Raw genomic sequence first — 19,913 nt, 5'->3', positions numbered from 1 at the left:
TCATGCATAGTAATCTCTAGGTTTTAAGGATTTTATAAAACCACTGAACTTGGATCACATTTAACTTGTCCCTAAATTTTTATTGTGACTTTGTCCTTAAAAAAGGACTGCTGGATGATTAGATATTAATATTAAACACGGAATCGATTTTTATGCAACACAGCAATGATAAGGATGATGTTATTTAAGTGACTGTCAAGATGTCGATTATTTTGGATACATTGATGGAAATATAAAGGGGTCATGGAAGAGGACCTCGTAATGGAGCTTAAAATGGCGAGTCTCATTTTGGACAAAATCCATATTTATTGGCAAAAAGTCGATGCGCTGTTATGCCAGACCACAAGATTTTGCATTTGAAATAGCTAGTATATATAACTTTATTTCAGTCCTAACTTGATAACAAATACATGTATGTAGGGCTAAAAGGTACCCTCAAACCTCCGAGTGAATAACTCGAAGCTAAAACATAGCTCAAGGGACTTTTTCTAATTTACTGGATACCCCTACTCGGCCAGTTGCCAGCTCCGTAAAGTTTTGAGAAAAAACAAACAACATATATATATGACTGCTAAGAACACTTAAGCTGTGCAATACGAATAAGAAGTTTCAGTATTAACATATATCATGGGTTCGAATGTGTGGGGGGGGGAGGCAGGGGCCTTCGAGATTCGAACTCATGACCTCAACAAATATTCAGTTCTTTCACCACCAGCACCAGCACAAGCCTGTTGAAAGTGATGGTATTCGTGGGGTCATGTGTGACTTTGGCGAGGATATGGGTACATAACTCGTACTAATTTTGAGCTTCAATCATCATTTCCATGTAACATCAAATCAATGCTTTACAAACTTCGGTCTGGATTGGGGTTTGGATGGGACAGAACACTATGTGCATCCATCCTCCTCTTGGCAAGGGACAGAAATAAGTCCAGTGCTATGACTGTATCAAAATAATTAAGAAAAACAACTATTATAGTTATCATAATATTGTAATTGACCAACAGTCTACAAACGTCACCAGTAATAGGAATACAGTACACGTATAGAAAATGGACAGAGAGAAATCGATCAGATAAGCAATAAATGCAAAAATAACATGGGTGTAAATGTATGGAAAGAGATCAGTGAACACAGATTGAAATAATGCACTCCAGTGCATTCAAACTTCCATGCTTGGATCAAAATGCAAGAGTTCTTCTATATTTCATTTCAGTTTTTCAATACATAAGTATCAACACTATCAACCAGGGGCCACTGAGCTCACCATACAGATAGTTGGTGGTTAGGAATTCATCCCGTTCAAGGAACATGCTACGTGTATAGTATATAGGTCAAATAAAAATGGGTATGACATGTGTTGTATCCTGGCTTGGAATACCTACCATAAAAATATTATTAAAAGCAAGTCACCAATAAAGCGAGATAGTGCACTTTTTACCTTTTCGGTTATGGCCCCCTGTTAGCCAAGTTGAGCATTGGACCGAAATTCGGTGTGCTTGTGCTTGATGTAAATGAAAACAAACTGCCTCATTGGTCAATGGTTTCAATCATTGGAAATATCCGAACCAAACCAAACGATGGGTAAATAGCAGCATACATTGGTACAGCGACTTGTTACATCTTCCAGAAATGTCAGAATGTCTCGTATTCTGTGAATTATATTACAGTGACGTCACCAAAGTTAAATTGCGGGAAATATGAGTGCTCCGGCTGGACGTGCGAGTTTCGAAAGAAAACTTGCCTTTTATTTGTTGTTTAGTATTTTATTTCTGAAGGTCCACTCTGTTCATTCGAAATTGGTCGAAAACTTTAAACTTTAAAACTTGAGTTTGAATATTCATAGCATTATGTGTGGCCTACATTAACTCGATCGTTAAAACACAAAAAATATTCACGCTTATTCTCATGCCAGTTTTTGTACACTCTCTGTTAAGTTGACTTCAATTTTATTGTTTTTTACTCTATTAAGTGGACACGTAGGCTCGTCCACTTTATGTGGTCAAGCCTTAATGCCGTGATCAATGGGAATACAGCGTCCCCGAAAATGTCCCCATAACCGATGACTGATGCTACTATAGTTTACACCAATGTTGTTCAATTTCTGTTAAGTTGGCTTGAATGTTTATTTCTTCTACTCTTTTTAGTGGACACAAAGACTGGTCCACTTTATACTGTCGATTGAGATGCAGCGTCCCCAAAAATGTCCCCATAACCAGTAATTGATGTCCCCTTTGCACCTATGCTGTTCACTCTCAGTTTAGTTCACTTCATTTTTTATCTTTACTCTATTAAGTGGACACGAAGGCTACGGTTGAGCTACAATGCCTCGATTGATGGAGATACAGCATCCCAAGATGTTCACTCTGTTTAGTTGACTTCAATGTTGTTGTTTTTATATCAAGAGGACACGAAGGCTGGTCCACTACATACGGTGATTGATTGAGATGCAGCGTTCCCAAAAATGTTCCCATGTGATAAATGTCCCCTTTGCACCAATGTTGTATTTACACTGTACATAATATAAAACACTTCGATGAGCGTAATCAAACTGAAAATGGCCATGGCCAAAGGTTCCTGCTCACTTAAGTGGGGGCCAGGGGCCATTTTGCTTACCGTCTAGATATTTGGTGGTTACGAATTTATCCTGGTTTATGCTACATCTATAGATTATAGGTTAAACCAAAGTTTGTATGATATGTGATGCATCGCTGCTTTGAGTACCTACCAAAAAAATATCATTGAAAACAAGTCACTAATTAGAGCGATATTGCACTTTTTACCTCTTTTCGTTTTGGCCTCCTGATGGCCATGTCGAGAAACAGATCAGATGGAAATCAGGTGTCCAATGTTACATGACGTAGGGAGTCATGTGTACCAAATTTCAAATTCATAGCTTTAGTGGTTAAGAAATGCACCACAGTTACACTCAAACGGACAATTTACGCCATTTGACCTATGTGACCTTGAAAATTCAGTCAGTGTTGATGAGAATGGTGACATGATTGGTGACTATTCTCTCAAGGACCTTAACCCAACAACAGGAAAATTCGAGGTAGGTTTTCTCAAGTGGTCCTCATCCTTCAAATTCTGTTGTTTACAGGCATTGGACGTTTTCAGTGCTAACAGTAATCGGCCAAAATCTTTTGCCCGTGGAAATCACGAAATTGGTTGTCATTATGAAACTAACGTAACAGAGTAAAGCACACATTCTAGAATGTCTCAATTATTAACCATAACAGGTGGATTTTGTGTTCTGTAGATCTGGTGTGGAAGTAGAGAAATGTCTCGCTAAAAAATGAGTAGCCTATACTGTGTTTAGACAGATCATGGTGTATGGTTGTATATTAAGGCCATAAACGTCAAAGCAAAACCCATAGGATATGTGATGTATCCTTGCTTGGAGAACCTACTATAAAACTATCATTGAAAACACGCGAGATATTGCACTTTTTACCTTTTTTAGTTTTGACTCCCTGGTGGCCAAGTTGAGAATCAGAACATACCGAAATTCAGTGTCAGAGGCTATATGACGGAGCAGTCATGTGTACCAAATTTTAAGTTCATAGCTTTATCAATTAAGTAACATGCCATAGTTACACTCAAATGGCCAATTTACGCCATTTGGTCAAATCAAAAATCCATATGTTATGTGATGTATCCTTGCTAGGAGAACCTACCATGGCATAAAGATTTTATCGAAAAGGAGTAACTCATCAGAGAGATATCACACTTTTTAGGTTTCCACTTCTGACCCAGATGGTGGCCAAGTCAAGAATTTGATCGGACTGAAATTCATTTTCAGAGGTCACCTGACCTGGGGGTCCTGTGTACAAAGTTTCAAGTTCATAGCACTCGTGGTTAAAAAACAAGCCACTGTTGTTGAAGAAGGTTTCGAACGACGACGACGGACACCGCAGCGTTGTATAGACTCCCCTGCGGTGCGCCAAAATCTTATGCTACTTAAAATTAAACTGCTTCGATATACATCATTCGAACCATATCACAAACTTGCACTTGATCAGAGGCCCATAAAGATTTTTGATTAGAAAAAGGCCTAACCAGCCACCACATGCAAGGGCAAATATCTTAAATGCAATACAATTCCACAAGACCAAAAGGAGATAAATACAATGAGAGTCAAGTGAACAAATATATACAACAGGAACATACAGAAGGTCTACATTTCATAATTCATTGAACCCTGTGTAATCATTTATGATGAGGCTAGGAATGTAGATGTCAACCACAATGAATGGTACAACCAGTGTAACTACAATATATTTTCAGTTGCCTACATGCAAAACAAAGCAGGAAAAAAACAGGAAATAAAAAAGGGTTATTGACCCTCCGTTTTGAAAGTCCTTCCAGGGGTTGGGCAAAATTAGGGTAATCATTTAGCTTCGAAGGGAGATAAGTCATGACCAAAAAATGTTTCATTGCGTCTTTTCCAATTAGAAATCTGTTCTGTGATGTTGTTTGTAACATGTGCCAGATGACTCATGAAGTAACCGGAAAAGTGTCCACATATGGCCATTTTGCCCACTTAGACTGCCTGTGTCTCATAAGTTCATGAGAACCCCAAATAAATTAAAATGTTTTGGTATCTCATCTACATACTAGTGCTTCCAAGCATTGGAATAATAAATATTAGAATAACATGAAAATTGGCATCTGGAACTACTTTGGGCGCCATCGTATTCAACTTCTTCATGAGTGTCCCAAATGAAAAACAGTGGCGAAATTTACACATACCCTTGTCAGTCCACTATCAGTAAGTAATTCAGGTGGTGCACTCCTGAAGTTGAAATATTATGATAATTTTGGTTCTGAAGTTTGGGAGTTCAGTCAAACATCACTGAAACTTTCAGCCAGATCCAGTGGGTCAAGGGTTCTGACTGTCTGAATTTCTAAATCAGCAGCAATGCCAACACTGAACACCCCCTTTGTCGACCCCAAAAATAGGTACTGTCAACTTTTTAAAAAATGTCGACCGGTTATGGGTTTACATTGACCGCCGCATCATGCAATGACTGGACCAAACTGAAATTCAGTGTCAGAGGATATTGGACTTAGGGGGTTATGGAAGACAGACACCGCACTTGTAGACCCCTCCATGTCCTCGGACCGGTGAGACAAGAAGGGTACAAAACATTGTCTGCAGCGAATGGGTTAAATATCCTGCAGTTTGAATTACAATGTGTCAGTGACATTTTTTTAACTTTTATCCCTCGGATCACCTGACAAAGTGGTACATGGACAATTGATTTCAGTTTTTGACCCCTGGTGGCCAAGTTAAGGGTCACATTGAACCAAAATTTGCTTCAAAGGTCAACTGACCTAGGGGGTCAAACATTTAAAGTCTCAAACCCATAACCTCAGTGGTTAGGAAATGTCCCATAATTACACTCTGCAATTTTTTACGCCATAGGGCATCTGTGACCTTGAAAAAATACGTCAAATCACAAACCCGTACGATATGCAATGTATCCTTGCTAGGAGTACACCTACCACAAAAATGTTATCAAAACCGAATCAGTAACAGGTGAGTTCTGATACTTTAGGTTTTCAGTTTTGGCCTGCTGGCGGCCAAGTCAAGAATTAGACCAAACCAAAATTCAGTGTCAGAGGTCACCTGACCTAGGGGACCATGTGTAACAGGCCCCTGTTTTTGAAAAAGGTCACAGACGTCGATGGACACTATGGTACTATATAGCCTCACCATACCAATGAGTTAAAAAATCATGACAGACCCTTAAAATAATTAATTGCGTCTAGATGATATCATGTAGGGCGCATTGTTTTCCAAAATTATGGCCATTATAATTACAGCTACAGCTGTGGTTCATGGCATTTGACTCCTGTGAAAAGTAGGCAAAATAAAAAAATACAATTTGTGGCAATCAAGCAAGTAGTTTTAAAGGAATGATTGCACTTTTTTATGTTTTTAGATCTGACTTCCTGGTGGCCAAAACCAGAGTGAACTGAACTTTCGTCTCCGAGATCACCTCATCATGGGGTACATACTACATATGTACCAAATAAGAAATTAAGAGTCATTGCAGAAAGAAACGTGCCATAGTTATACATGTAGCCTGAAAGTGAAAGCCAACTCACACCTTTTGATCTCTGTGACCTTGAAAAGTGGGTCAAATAAGAAATGCTGTATGACCTAATGGTCCTTATTATGTAAAAGAGAGATCTGCAAATAATCATATGACAATGAAATGGTAAACAATAAAACTAGAATTCCGAAATTTGCTGGTAGCAAATTTGATAGTCCCCAGGTAGTCATGACTCCAGGGTTGTTTTGAGGGCAATATCGTTAGAGTTGGTCTTGAGTATGGGAACCTGAAGGTCCGTGAGGCACCTGGGGAGAGAAGACTAGTTGAACGATGGGCATAAATTAAAATAGGAGTGCGGGAACAAGGTTTTTTTAGCAGGAGGAAAGCGAGAACATTTTGCGCCGACGTATTCCGATTTGACTGGTTAGTGGTGAAATCTGCTTTTACTTTTCGTTTTTCTAGTTCGAACGTTGTCTGAATTAAAGATGCTTTCCCAATGCTTGACTGGTCTGGCAAGAGGCATTGCCAGGAAAACGTGACGTCATTTTGCCCATTCTTCTTACCGCACGCCCTCCCTCTCCGTAAAACTTCCTGACATGGTGTGAAGTGGGAGAGCGCACAATGGGAACCACACTGCCGCGATGTTAATAGTTTCTATTAATAGAATTCAGCGGCAGAGATTTTAAGCACGGAAAAAGTAGATTAACTTGGCTAATCTCAATGTATTTTACCCAGGAATGTTTTCAAGGCGAGAGAAACATCTGATTTAAGTACTGCGCTTATTAGATTTCATGTTCATGCCGAAGATTGGCCTAAAACGTGGACGAAAAGAGTGCATTATCGAGTGTTGGAGAGGTCACGTGATTGTACGAGAAACCTGAGCGAAAACAATACTGACTCCAGCTCCCAGAGGGAGGAGCTGGAGTCATAAAAATGCATCTAAAGCATCGAAATATTCTGAGTTTTGAAAAATCGTTTTGCGATAGTCCATGAATCGAATTGGGTTTCTTTATGATACCTCCATCGTCACATCGCTCGACCAACTCCTGAGAATAATGACGTCATTATGATGGGGCGGAGCTTATGCTAATGTATCAGCGTCTTGCCTCTGCGCATGTCACAGCGCATGTCAAATTGAATCGCGGCTTCAGCATGTTGGGAGAAGACGATCAGACGATATCTCAGCAAAAAATGCTTCAAAAGTATCGAAATACTCAGGATTTTAAAAATACTTTTGCGATAGTCCATAGATTGAATTGGGTTTGGTGGCGTAAGGGTGATTGATTTCTGGTTTATTTAGCCGTTTTGCTGGACTACCGCAATAAATGTGTTGGTGGAAGAAAATAACAGTTTCGAGAATTCCAGGGATATCAATATAGTCCCCAGACGGGATCTGGGGCCTATAATAACACTAACAGTATAAGAACCATGCACACCATGAAAATAAACCACAGTAAATGAAAAAGATACAATTAGCCATGAATATTGAACAACAACTTGGTGACAAAGGTAACCTGTTTCAATAATTAAATTAGCTCCAATGACAATACATCTATTGGTAAAATACACAGTTCATGTTCATTCAGTTCATGTAAATTATCAACACCTTTCAAACTTTAAACATTGAAATATTAACAAGAGGCCCAAGGGCCTGGCGCTCAGCTGAAATGGATAGGTGAAGGCAAGGGCCAAGTGTGTGTCGGTAACGTTATTATGAGGCAACGTGAAGCTATAACGTCTAGCACGCAGAAGTGCTGATGCGAAAGACCTTCTTGCTATATCAGTGCATGCTGAAGTACTGAGTTGACGTCACCCTGGTATTATGACGTAAAGTCATTTCTATTGCCGTTGCAGTAGTGGGGTGTGTGATGACGTCAAGGAGTTGTGTGGTGACGTCAAAGAGTGGAGTCCTTGTCTTCATGCAGCGTAGGTGGAACTAATAACATGCACATGGACACAAGGTACATGATTATTACAGTGTATTTTGTGAGGTGGGGCCTGGTGCTTTACAATGGTCAAATGAACCGACTGTTGTCTGGACATTGATGAAGTGGATGCAGCCAAATGTTTGGGACGGTCTTTTTTGTATGTGAAGAAAAGAAGATAGGTGGAACTAATAACATGCACATGGACACAAGGTACATGATTATTACAGTGTATTTTGTGAGGTGGGGCCTGGTGCTTTACAATGGTCAAATGAACCGACTGTTGTCTGGACATTGATGAAGTGGATGCAGCCAAATGTTTGGGACGGTCTTTTTTGTATGTGAAGAAAAGAAGATAAAGAGTTGGTTAACAAAATGAACTTTATTGGTGCGGCAGATATTTGATGCCTTTCGGCAGATATTTGAAGCGCCTTGCGGCAGATATTTGTTGCCTTGCAGCAGATATTTGATAACGCTCTCCGGGAATGGAAAGCAGTAAAACGAGAAGCACACCTCACTCTGAATGTGGGAACAGCAAGTGCTTTCCTGGACTTGAAATGTGCCAACGACTCCTCTTGTAATAACCAACAACAGTTAATCTGTAAAAAAAGAGAAGAGAAATTAACACTGACTGAATAAAAAAGGGTGACATAGACGGGGAAATGTACACCACCGGATACAGTCTGTGCTTGATCAGGCATCGGTCAGATGATATCCTGAACAAGGCATCTATGGAAGCAAATCCAGAAAGAGACTTTACCTTCGAAGGGCACACTTATTACTCAGTGAAAAGTCAGTCCTGTGGGCTGTTTTCCAATTCAAAATAAAAGTGTAACCTCTTTAAATTAGTCTCACAGACTGAACCATAACACTCAACAGCCAACCGTGCCCACATGATGTGAGCCGAGAGCTGGGCTTAAAGATGAGCGAGTGGTGTACTACATTTTGAAAATTGTCTATCGTCTACGACATGTGACAGAACAGGATCTAGTGGACTTAATGATGAGGTACTATCAAATAAGGTGTCCATCAAATGAATCATGAGGGCCTGTTTGTTGAGTTATACTCTAAGAGTCTCCAAGATAACCGCGTCCATGAAAGAAAAAGCCGCCGAAAACGTGTACAAGTCAGCATCCGCTATTGTGACTGAAGTCCTTCTTGAGCACGTGAACTCAGGCCCATGTCCTTCGCTACCGAAAATGAGCTGCTTAACCAGAGCAACTAATCGCTTTCGCCAGAAGAATCGCCCGCAAGATCCCACAGACTTGGAATTTGAGCTCCAAGAGGACCGCGTCGCTGAAAATTTTTTTAAAGCTGACATCAATGTCCGAGATCGCCGGCATTTCATCTTCGCAACAGATGAACAAATCCACCTCCTGAGTAAAGCAAAGACCTGGTACGCTGATGCCACGTTTAAACTTTGCCGGTCGCCCTTCAAACAGCTTCAAACGGCAAAAATCAAATTTGGTTACTACGCCGTGAATAATGATGATGATAATGATGATGATGATGATGATGATGATGATAATGATGATTACCCGAAGACGAATCTGTAATTGTACTATACTCGAGCATTTTTTCCCTAAATTCACAACAGATATTTAGCCCGGAGTTTAGCACAAACTTAGGGAGTAATAGGGGAATAATGTAGCGAAACGACCTACATCCATGTCGCGAAATGACCTACATCCATGTCGCGAAACGACTCCACCCATGTAGCGAAACGCCCTCCATGTAAAGAAACGACCGTACCCATCATGTAGCGAAACGACTCCACCCATGTAGCGAAACGACCTACCATGTAACGAAACGACCGCCACATGTAGCGAAACGACTGGTAGCGAACTGGCAATGTAGCGAAACGACAGTAAACCGCCTGTCCTATAGGGCTAGGCTATGGTTTTTGTCTTTTTTACAGCTACAGTACAGCCATGCACAGCGCAGTGTACAGACAGTACAGGATTGCAAACCAAAAACATGAGCATTGCTGCGTAACAAAACTGCAGTGGAATTCATACTACGATGTCATAATGTGACTTTCAAAATAATTGTAAACAAACGTAGCCTAAATGGCGAAATTTGTTGCAAAATTGCCAACCACAACATCTCAGGGACCATAGCCAAAATGGCCGACGGCGAATTCTCCGGTCGCTAGCGCAGTCCATAAACAAGCATCAATTTCACCAACTTTGGGCGCAAGCTTGGTCATCAAAGTTACAGAACTGTTAGAAATACATCCAAACAACATATATATACAGTTAAAAGTGCATAAAAATCCCGTTTCAACCTCCGGCCGCTACCTTTTTTTCTCCGCCAGACGCCGGGCCCTACCGGTCGTTATTTAGTGCGACCGCCACCAGAGTGTTTATCACGATCTTTCGCCGTTTTAATAGCGCGTTTTAGGCAGATTAATCAATTATTACATGCATGCATTATATATCACCGAAATGATAATTGCGTAGGCTATTTGAAACTAAGTTCAGATATTATTTTTGATCTTTGAATTGAATTTAGGCGAGTGATTTTTGACACCCGGTCGACATATCAGGACTTGCAAAATTCACGCGAGATCGCTTGCATCATCGGCACGTTTGAAAACCGAATTTCACAAATTCCACAAATATTTATCACATACCATATGTATCACCACAAAGGTAACTCTCTAGACTATTTGAAACCAAGTTCAGATACTTATTTTCACAAAAATTCGAAGCTATGCAAGCGATTTTTCAGTGGTAGAGATCGACGGAAACAAATTTCTCGCTCTAAAATGACATGAGACGAGCACCAACTTTCGCTAATTTGTGCACAAAATTTCCGCAATATTATAAAAAACTATCGATAAATCTGAATTATATAGACTCTTTTCAGTACCTAAACAAATTTCAGGTACATGGTCATGTTGATTAAAAGAGTATCAACCGATTGAACATGAGAAAGTTCACTCATCTTCATTGAAGCAGCGACTACCGCCATTTTTAAATGGTGGCATCTCTTCTATCGATCGGCCAATCAGCGGCACTGCTTGCAAAAAGTTGAGCCACCGCCAAATTTGAAATCGCCAAAATTCAGTCAATGTGCCTGCAGCGCCAACTGGCGGTGAAAACCATATTAATTCCATTAAAAGTAAAAAATGAAAAAATATTAAAAAATATTCAGCCACATTTGAAAACAATATTTGCTCTGTGGACCGAGGTAAAAAGGGAAAGAAATCTACACGCGAAATGACCTCATTCTCTTAATACAGGTCGGATCGCGCTGATTTTTCGTTTTTTGAGTTCACCTTGGGCAACTCCTAATTTAGCACCGTCAACGAAGTGGCTAGGCCTTCCCAATCAGAAATGTCCAATTTTGTCCACAGATGGGTCCCTAGATGGATGGATTGCAGGACGGACACCATTTGAACAGCTATTCTACTAGCTCCGCTGACTTTGTCAGCTGAGCTAAAAATTCAAAATTTGCTTGTTAATCAATTGATGCAGATAAAATTCAAAATAATATTCATTATCAACGAGAGAAGAAATTGGTTTAACATGTTAAAATGCAGATAAAATTCTGCATTATCAACGAAAGAAGAAATTGGTTTAACATGTTAAAACGCAGATAAAATTCTGCATTATCAACGAGAGAAGAAATTGGTTTAACATGTTAAATTTTAAAACGCATTTAGGTTTTTTAAAAAATCGTGAAAAACTTTCCTGTCTATAGTATTGTCAGTAATACGGCAGGAATGCCAATGCATCAACTTGATACCCATATAAATTCTATAAATCTTAAAGCGTTATGTCTCGACCGTATAAAGTGGACCAGCCTTTGGCAACTTAACGCACTTCGTGTCCACTTAATAGAGTAAAAAACCATTGAAGTCAACTTAACTGAGGGTGACTAAAAGTACCCATATATGTTGGAACACAACTTACAGTCTGTGTTTGAACACTCGAATTATTGCAGTGATGTGGGTAAATGCATTAATTGATCTTGACCCACTGGCTGTTCGCTAATCAGTCCAGTTGTTTTTAAGATAGTCACATGAGCAGGGACAAACAGGAATGTGCATACGAAGAGGGCTTGATTACAGTATTCATATAATATGACCAGCAAGCTTAGCCAAAGTTGTCAAAATGTAAACCAAGTGCTTTCGATCCTCTGCACATAACATATCATACGGCCTAGTGTAAAAAATGTTCGCCTTGTGTGAAGGACTTACTTCACTTGTCTCCTCAAGCAGCTCTTGCAGGTGCTCTTTCTTCATCCTTAGACAAGTAAGACTGACCTATAAAATAGGAAGAAAAAAACATTTAATCGACACCTACACCTACCCTATTGTCCCGGAGTCTAAAGGTTAGTGAAATCAAGCAAGAATGGGCGTTGGCCTCTGTGATGATCTGAACGACTTTAGATGTGTCTTTTAGGCATGAGCAATAGCATAAATTCTCGCGACCAGCACTATGGGCGTCGTTATGCAGTTCAGCTTTAATACTTAAGAAGGGGCTTGCGGATTGGTTTGCAACATCAACTGTTTGCCATCTAGGGAGCACTGAGGTTATGGTACAAAAAAATCAGGTTCTTTCGTGAGAGATCCATTTCTCATTTTTCCAAATACTGTCCTTCTCTGGGGCAGTTACTCTAAAGTTAGAAGGTTACAGTCCTAAACTATGCAAGATTAATGACCAGAGAGCACAAAAAATACTACTGTCCATCAATTTTTTATGAGTGTAGAAGGATTCAGGACAATAGTTCTGGTGGTTATATAACGGATGATGCACAACGCCTCAGAACACCATATCATATCATATAGTCACAGGCTAGTTTTGCAAAAAATATTTACCTTTGTTGCCTGGATGACCAAACCAAAGATAAGGTTGTCGTTGTTATAACCTTTCACAGCTGAAAATGGAAGCTCAACTAATAACTCGGCAGCATGCTGTCCACGAAGATCACTTGAAAATGTGTTTTTCAGTTTGTCAAGACGACGTCGCTTTATCAAGTTATCTCCTGCTGCATCAGATTGTTCTTCCTGATCTTTCACTACACTCACAGTGCGTTTTTTCACCTGAATATAAATTAGAGGAAAAATGAACAGATTATCTTCAACGAAAACTAGAATTGTCAGTTGAGCCTTGCCAGATGATATCTTCGATATCCAGACTGCACGAGAAATTTTCTCATTTGGTCAGGACCCTACATTGTTGAAATACGTTTCTCTTTTGCAACACCTTCATTGTTGCTATTTCTGACGTCATAAATTTATTCATCATTTATTCTTAATGTTTTGTTGCATAAAGAGAATTTTAGAATTTTGTTGGTAAGGTAAAGTGGTACAATTATAGCCCCATTCAGTGTAGAAAACAGCCGACAGTACTGTAGCCTAATTGTACTGGGGGTATATTTGTACCACCTTAGCTTTGTTACAGATATTTATTCAGAAATATTCATGATAGTATGAGACTTTTTCTATGTCTGAGGTAGCATCTGCAAAAAGTTAAAACACATATCTCTGCCAATGAGCTTTTTTTTTGGGGGGGGGGGGCGTCTTCCTAGTTTAATGCATTTTCCTTGTGATCCAAATATCTTTGAAAATAAATAAGCTGCAGAAGTCAAGATGGTAAATTCATGAAGAGGAAGTTCATTGTTGTCATGGACAAAAGTGTGACATGTGACACTTATTGTGACAAGTTTCTGACAAGTGACCAATGATGAAATAGACTTTTCTTTTTTTCTCACCTCACCAACAGTGACGACAGAGATTTCATAACATCCCTTCAGTTTCATGTCTTCAACTTTCAGCATACGCAAATCAGGGATAGATTTCACATCATTACCACACACCCTCAAGGAACGGGGCATACATCCACCGGAACTGAAATAATAGCAAATAGGTCTTCTACATCACATACAAAACGATTTGTGCGAAACTGCAATCAAAAGTCAAGGGAGTTTGGTTAACATTGGTTAGTTTTTTGGCCCCCAGCATCTTGGTGAACGATGTCAACTACAGAAGGCCGTAGTGCTACAATTCAAGTGTTGGGAAATAGCATCTAAGGCATTCAGACTTTTTTTTCAAACACAAGTGGGGACACCCCCTCCAGTCCCACCCCCTGCTCGGCCATTTGCCTCATTAGCTGCTCGACATATTAGTCCACTGATGATTGATGAGGCTCCAAATAATATAACATTCATGACACTGTTCTAAAGCTGTAGGGAATTTTTCATGCATAGTCAAGTAGACCAGGGACTTGTGTCCTCTTTTATGTTACGCTACATGTATTGTCATTGTATCCATTGTTGTCTTGCCTGTGTCGCTACTTTAGTGTAAGACTACAGTAACCTAGCAGAAATATAATCACGCAGAATCATCTTTTTCACAGACAGATCAGCCAAAAAAAGTTGATAAAAATATCAATCTACAAAGATTTGGCAGACTGACAATCAGGGGAATGTCCCTTACAATACACAGGTAAACAGCTATTTTCCTGGATTAAAGTTTGGTCCTTATAGAGTGACTTATGACTGCTGTTCTATTTGACTGCAGCAACAGAAGTACAGGAAATGTACTCATCTGATACAAAAAAGAATGAAACGGCCAGGGGCCATTGTGCTCACCGTATACATCTTTTAGTAGGCAGGATCATGCTTAGTTTAGAGGTGAATATGGTGAACACAATCAGGCATGAAGACTTTTTTTAGATGTGTATTGATGTCAAGTAATAAGACAGGGCAGTATATATAAGTTTATTATCCAACCAATAATTGTCTATGACATCAACAAGATCAATATCGTGTGATTGCTAAGAGTCCCTGCAATAAAAAATTCATCGAAAAAAAGTCATTAATAAGCGAGATATTGCACGTCCTACTTTTTCAGTTTTGACCCCCTGGTGGCCAAATCAAGAATCAGATCAGGCCAAAATTCGGTGTCAGAGATTATCTGATGTAGGGGGTTACATGTACCAACTTTCAAGTTCATAGCTTTAGCAGTTAAGAAACGTGCCATAGTTACACTCGAACGGTCAATTTACGCCATTTGACCTCTGTGACCTAGAAAAGGAGGTCAAATCCAAAAATCATAGGAAATGTGATGTATCCTTGCTAGGAGTTCCTGCCATAAAATTTTATCGAAAACAATTCACTCAAATAGGCAAGATATTGCACTTCTTCCTTTTTCCGTTATGGCCCCCTGGTGGCCGAATAAAGAATCAGATCAGGCCAAAATTCGACATCAGACGTTATCTGATGTAGGGGGTTATATGCACCAAGTTTCAAGTTCATAGCTTTACTGGTTAAGAAACGTGCCATAGTTTACACTCTAACAGCCAATTTACGCTATATGACTTCTGTGACCTTGAAAAGTAGGTCAAATTGAAAACCCGTAAAATATGTGATGTATTCTTCCAAACAGTACCTACCATAAGAATTTTATCGAAAACAAGTCACTTATAAGCGAGATATCACACTTTTTAGATTTCCACTTTTGGCCCCCTGGTGGCAAAGTTAGGAATCAGATCGAACCAAAATTCAGCGCCAGAGGCTATGTGATATAGGGGGTTATATGTACCAAGTTTCAAGTTCATAGCTTTAGTGGTTAAGAAACGTGCCATAGTTTACACTCTAATGGCCAATTTACGCCATATGACCTCTGTGACCTTGAAAAGTAGGCCAAATTGAAAACCCGTATAATATAAAATGTATATTTGCTATGAGTACCTACAACAAAAGTTTTATCGAAAACAAGTCACTTATAAGCGAGATATCACACTTTTTAGATTTCCACTTTTGGCCCCCTGGTGGCAAAGTTAGGAATCAGATCGAACCAAAATTCAGCACCAGAGGCTATGTGATATAGGGGGTTATATGTACCAAGTTTCAAGTTCATAGCTTTAGTGGTTAAGAAACGTGCCATAGTTTACACTCTAATGGCCAATTTACGCCATATGACCTCTGCGACCTTGAAAACAAGGTCAAATTAAAAACCCGTATAATATAAAATGTATATTTGCTATGAGTACCTACAACAAAAGTTTTATCGAAAACAAGTCACTAATAAGCGAGATATCACACTTTTTAGATATCGACATTTGGCCCCCTGGTGGCCAAACAGAGAATCAGATCGGACCGAAAATCAGTGTCAGAGGTCAGCTGACCTAGGGCATTCTGTGTACAAAGTTTCAAGTTCATAGCCCTAGCAGTTAAGAAACGTGCCACTGTTAGGATACGACGACGACGACGACGACGACGACGACGGACACAGCGCTATCGTATAGACTCCCCTTACGGTGAGCCAAAAACTTACGGCAAATCAATTGATAGCATCTGTGTAAATGTACAGAAAAGCCAAGTGAAGGTCTGTTCATCAGGTTTTGCAGGTGGTTGGGCTAAACACATTTCAAAGATACTTTTCAGTCTTTTAAGGTATGCCATACATCCATGATATATCCAGTACCCTTGTTGATCCATGTTGCTGAAAAAGAATTTTAGAAAATAAAATGAATTATGAAGCACAGAACTGCCGTGTATTCATGTACAGGCTTGAAAATAAAGTGTACACTTGCATGACTTGTCAGCGAAGCCCGTTGACCTGGCGGATGGCCATTAGCGTGATCCCCTGGATAGGGCACATTTTGTTTCTCGCCATTTCTCATTCATTTTTGGCCCATTAGTAGATGCACAAAAAAAACCCTCAACCTTTTATTCAGTTGGTTTAGAAATAAACTGTAGAGCGGAAAATGTCCAAATTCAACGTACTAGTACCAGTAGTGCATTGACTATTTCAATGTATGTACAGCAGTCCAAAAGGATGGTGTCAGTGACTGTCACTCATTTACTTCTGAAAACGCACTGTCTAGAGGTACGGGAGCCGTATCCCTACTACATGCATGACATGTAGGTCAGAATGCTGAAGGTACAGCATTCTTCTGCGTTTCCCAAAATGTTTTTTTCTCTCAACTCAGACAAATGCGCCGAGTCACAGCTTAGAGTTTACACTAAGGCCACAGTGACAGTGCATGCATCTTTGATTATATAAGCTATCAATGGCTTTTTAGTACCCTGGGTGAATATGCTTTTGAAGTATAACATTAATGAAAGGTCCACTCCTAATCAAAGAGGGCGCTGTGGCCCAGTGAATATAGCATTGGTCTCAGACCCTGACGTCTCCGGTTCAAATCCCACAATGGTCACTTTTTTAATTTTCTTCCTGAGATTTTTCTGCAGCTTTCTTCTAAATTTTGGGATGTTTCTTCAATGTTATAAGAAAAGACTGACTTTCAGTCAAAAAATTCTGAAAAAGCCTAAAGCCTGCAGCACACTAGCCGCCAACCTCGGCGTTTACAGGCATTTTTTTGGCGCAAGAGCCCTGAACGCCTGAAAAATCCCTAGTCTGCTACGAACGGCGTCGGCGAACGCGACCCGACGCCACTTGCCGCAACTTAACGCCAAATATCCAACATGTTTGATTTTTGACGCGTGTCGCCGCGTTTGAACGCAAGAAGAAGCCAGGTGTGCTACGGATGGCCGCCTGACTGGGACCGGCGGGGAGGGTATAGCCAATCAGCTTGCGTCTTGATGTCACATGATTTCCCGCTGCATTGCCCAGGATGGGTTAAAGTGACATAAAAGACGCTACTGGACGCCAATTCTGGGCAGGTGTGCTCTGACCGGGATCCACTGGCCGCCAACTTTGACGTCAAGAGGCGTCAGCCGAACGCTTCTTGTCGCCAAACTTGGCGGCTAGTGTACTGCAGGCTTAATATAGCTTAATATTTTATATTGGCCTAGGCCTAGGCCTATAGGCTGATCGAAATAGGGAGCAAAATGTTACCTTTTATCCATTATATATATTAGGAAGCTCATGCTTAATTTCAATTTTTCTGTGTCTTCGAAGTCCAGATTTTCGATGTTGAACTTCTCGGGTAACCATTTAGTCATTTCTTCCTGTTTTTTGTTAATTTTTTCTTCCAGGTCTTGGTCGATCTTCACATGGGCCATTTCGAATATACTCTTATAGTCATCCTCGTCGTCAGCGCCAATGTGATTGTCAATGAATTCACTATCGTATTTTATGCGCAATAAATCCAGAGGAGACCCCATAAGCACGTCCCCATCAGCCCACCAAGTATCATCCTTCCATAAACTGGCCGATGCTGGCAGTTTTATTGGACTTATTTTCTTCTTTCTCCCACCGAACACTTCAACTTCGCAATCTTGTGAAGAACACGAACTCGTTGCAGTGGTTTCATCCTCCACGCTTTTTTGTGAACACGATATCGGAGAAGACGGAGGTCCCGAATCATCCGTCGGCTGATCCTGCGAGTCCGTAGCACTAGCAGTTCCTACTGTACGTTTTTTACCTATCTTTTTCGACACTGTACCATCATTCATGTTTGGTGAACACAGCAAGGTAACCCTCATCAACACACGAAAGTGATGAAGAAAGGCAATGTAGTCTTACGAAACAAGAGCATGAAGAGCGGAACAGCGAGTTCACCATAATTCGAAATACCAAGCGAGGGGTTTGTTAATTTATGCAAGTTTCTCATATGAATCTATTTTTGTCCGTCATGTGACCTTCCTCGGCATTTTCGCGGCAAGTTCAGAATAGTCATGAGCTGAGCAACTGTTATTCGACGTGTAGGCAAATGTTGGACAGAGTAAGTCTACCATAGGAACCCAATTCTTAAAGGCACGATAAAGTTACGAAAAGCCGCAGTTGTAACTATATAAAGCGAGATATAAGAGACACCTATCGGAAAAATAAAGTCCTTGCCGTTATATTTTGGAACAAGACTGCCCATTCATATCGTTGGAAACCGCACGGATTTCAATCTCGAACACTATGTATTTGTTCTGTTTGGGAGAAACGGATATCTTAGGTCAACCCACTGGAAAAATCCTTTTCAAATATCAAATAACTTTTCATTTTCATTTTATTTGATATCCCGACAAGTGAGGGTGGCTGTAATAAATTAGGCATTATTCAAATCGGTTGTCTTTCACATCAGACATATTTTCGTTAACGTCTTGATCTACATATATGGTAATTGATTTGTCCCCATAACTCGATTGTGGTCCCCATAATCAGGTAGGCCTATAGGCCTACTGTCCCCCTAAACCAATTTAATGGTATACACAGGGGCTTTGATTTTTTACTTCTCTAATCATTGATGGTACACGTTTTGTCAATGGTTCCCATAGGCCTTGCGATCCAATTGAAGAAGTATGAATATTTTGGAGTAAACCATTTTCCTGAATAAGTCTAGTTGCCATATGCGATATCACCGTACCCGTTGCCATTATTACCGCATACCGCATTTTTTTATGCCCGAATTATTACACTGTCGTCATGAAGCTATAACCCAAATTAAATTGTTAACCACCTTGCACACCGCGCTGAACCCAGTGTTGGAGAGAACCTGTTTGGCACCAAATGTCTGTTCAATATTTAAACCATGTTGAAAAACGATGTTCAGTCAAAAAATGACATTTCTCTATAGAAACCTTCAAATTGGATGAAAACTTTTAATCCAAAAGACCAACTTCGGCGACTGGGCAAGGTCTTTATGGCACCTTACCCAGTTGAATGATCCAGTGCACTACGTTAGGAAGTATTAGGAACATATCAAACCTTTACAGTAACTAACGATGTTATAGGGGGACATATACAAAATGACCCAATTACTTAGGGGGACTTGATGTCAAGGCCATCACAGGACACGCAACTCACTAAAAAGTTATGGACAAAAGTCCACCTTATCGTTGAAAACACGAATATGAAAACAGGTGTAGATACTGCAACACAATGCATTCATTCGTCCTCTGGGGTAATCTACACCCACATATACACTGTTGGGATGCTTAAGCTGGCTAACAACAAAAGGCACTTAGCTCGGTAAAAAATGTAAGAACACCTAACTGATGGTGAACGTGT

The 19,913-nt window shown here is 40.1% G+C and overlaps 1 protein-coding gene across 2 annotated transcripts; it reads right to left on the bottom strand.

Annotated features, from left to right (window-relative positions):
* Window positions 1-11,826: 11,826 nt before the first annotated feature.
* LOC135498454 (uncharacterized) lies at window positions 11,827-18,496 on the bottom strand. 2 transcript variants are annotated; one of them, XM_064788724.1, is made up of 5 exons: window positions 17,808-18,496; window positions 16,281-16,448; window positions 13,724-13,850; window positions 12,819-13,043; window positions 11,827-12,263 (listed from the first exon to the last, which is right to left on the bottom strand). In XM_064788724.1, the coding sequence occupies exons 1-5, from the start codon at window positions 18,395-18,397 to the stop codon at window positions 12,072-12,074; spliced, it is 1,302 nt and encodes a 433-aa protein (XP_064644794.1). In that variant the 5' UTR covers window positions 18,398-18,496; the 3' UTR covers window positions 11,827-12,071. The 2 variants fall into 2 exon arrangements, with proteins under 2 accessions (XP_064644794.1, XP_064644793.1); XM_064788723.1 differs by having other exon boundaries at window positions 13,715-13,850; window positions 17,808-18,494.
* Window positions 18,497-19,913: the final 1,417 nt, after the last annotated feature.

This window comes from Lineus longissimus, chromosome 13, assembly GCF_910592395.1.
Source record: "Lineus longissimus chromosome 13, tnLinLong1.2, whole genome shotgun sequence".
In the NCBI taxonomy this organism is placed as follows: Eukaryota; Metazoa; Nemertea; class Pilidiophora; order Heteronemertea; family Lineidae; genus Lineus; species Lineus longissimus.
This window is presented reverse-complemented; position numbering and strand designations above follow the sequence as displayed.

What these genes read in the sequence shown, in the direction of transcription:
- LOC135498454 (XM_064788723.1), bottom strand. Translation starts at nt 18,397, where the DNA reads ATGAGGGTTACCTTGCTGTGTTCACCAAACATGAATGATGGTACAGTG. An exon ending in ATATATATAATGGATAAAAG is followed by an intron (nt 16,449 to 17,807) that starts GTAACATTTTGC and finishes ATTCTTTTTCAG; the next exon opens with CAACATGGATCAACAAGGGT. An exon ending in TGGTCATCCAGGCAACAAAG is followed by an intron (nt 12,264 to 12,818) that starts GTAAATATTTTT and finishes CCTATTTTATAG; the next exon opens with GTCAGTCTTACTTGTCTAAG.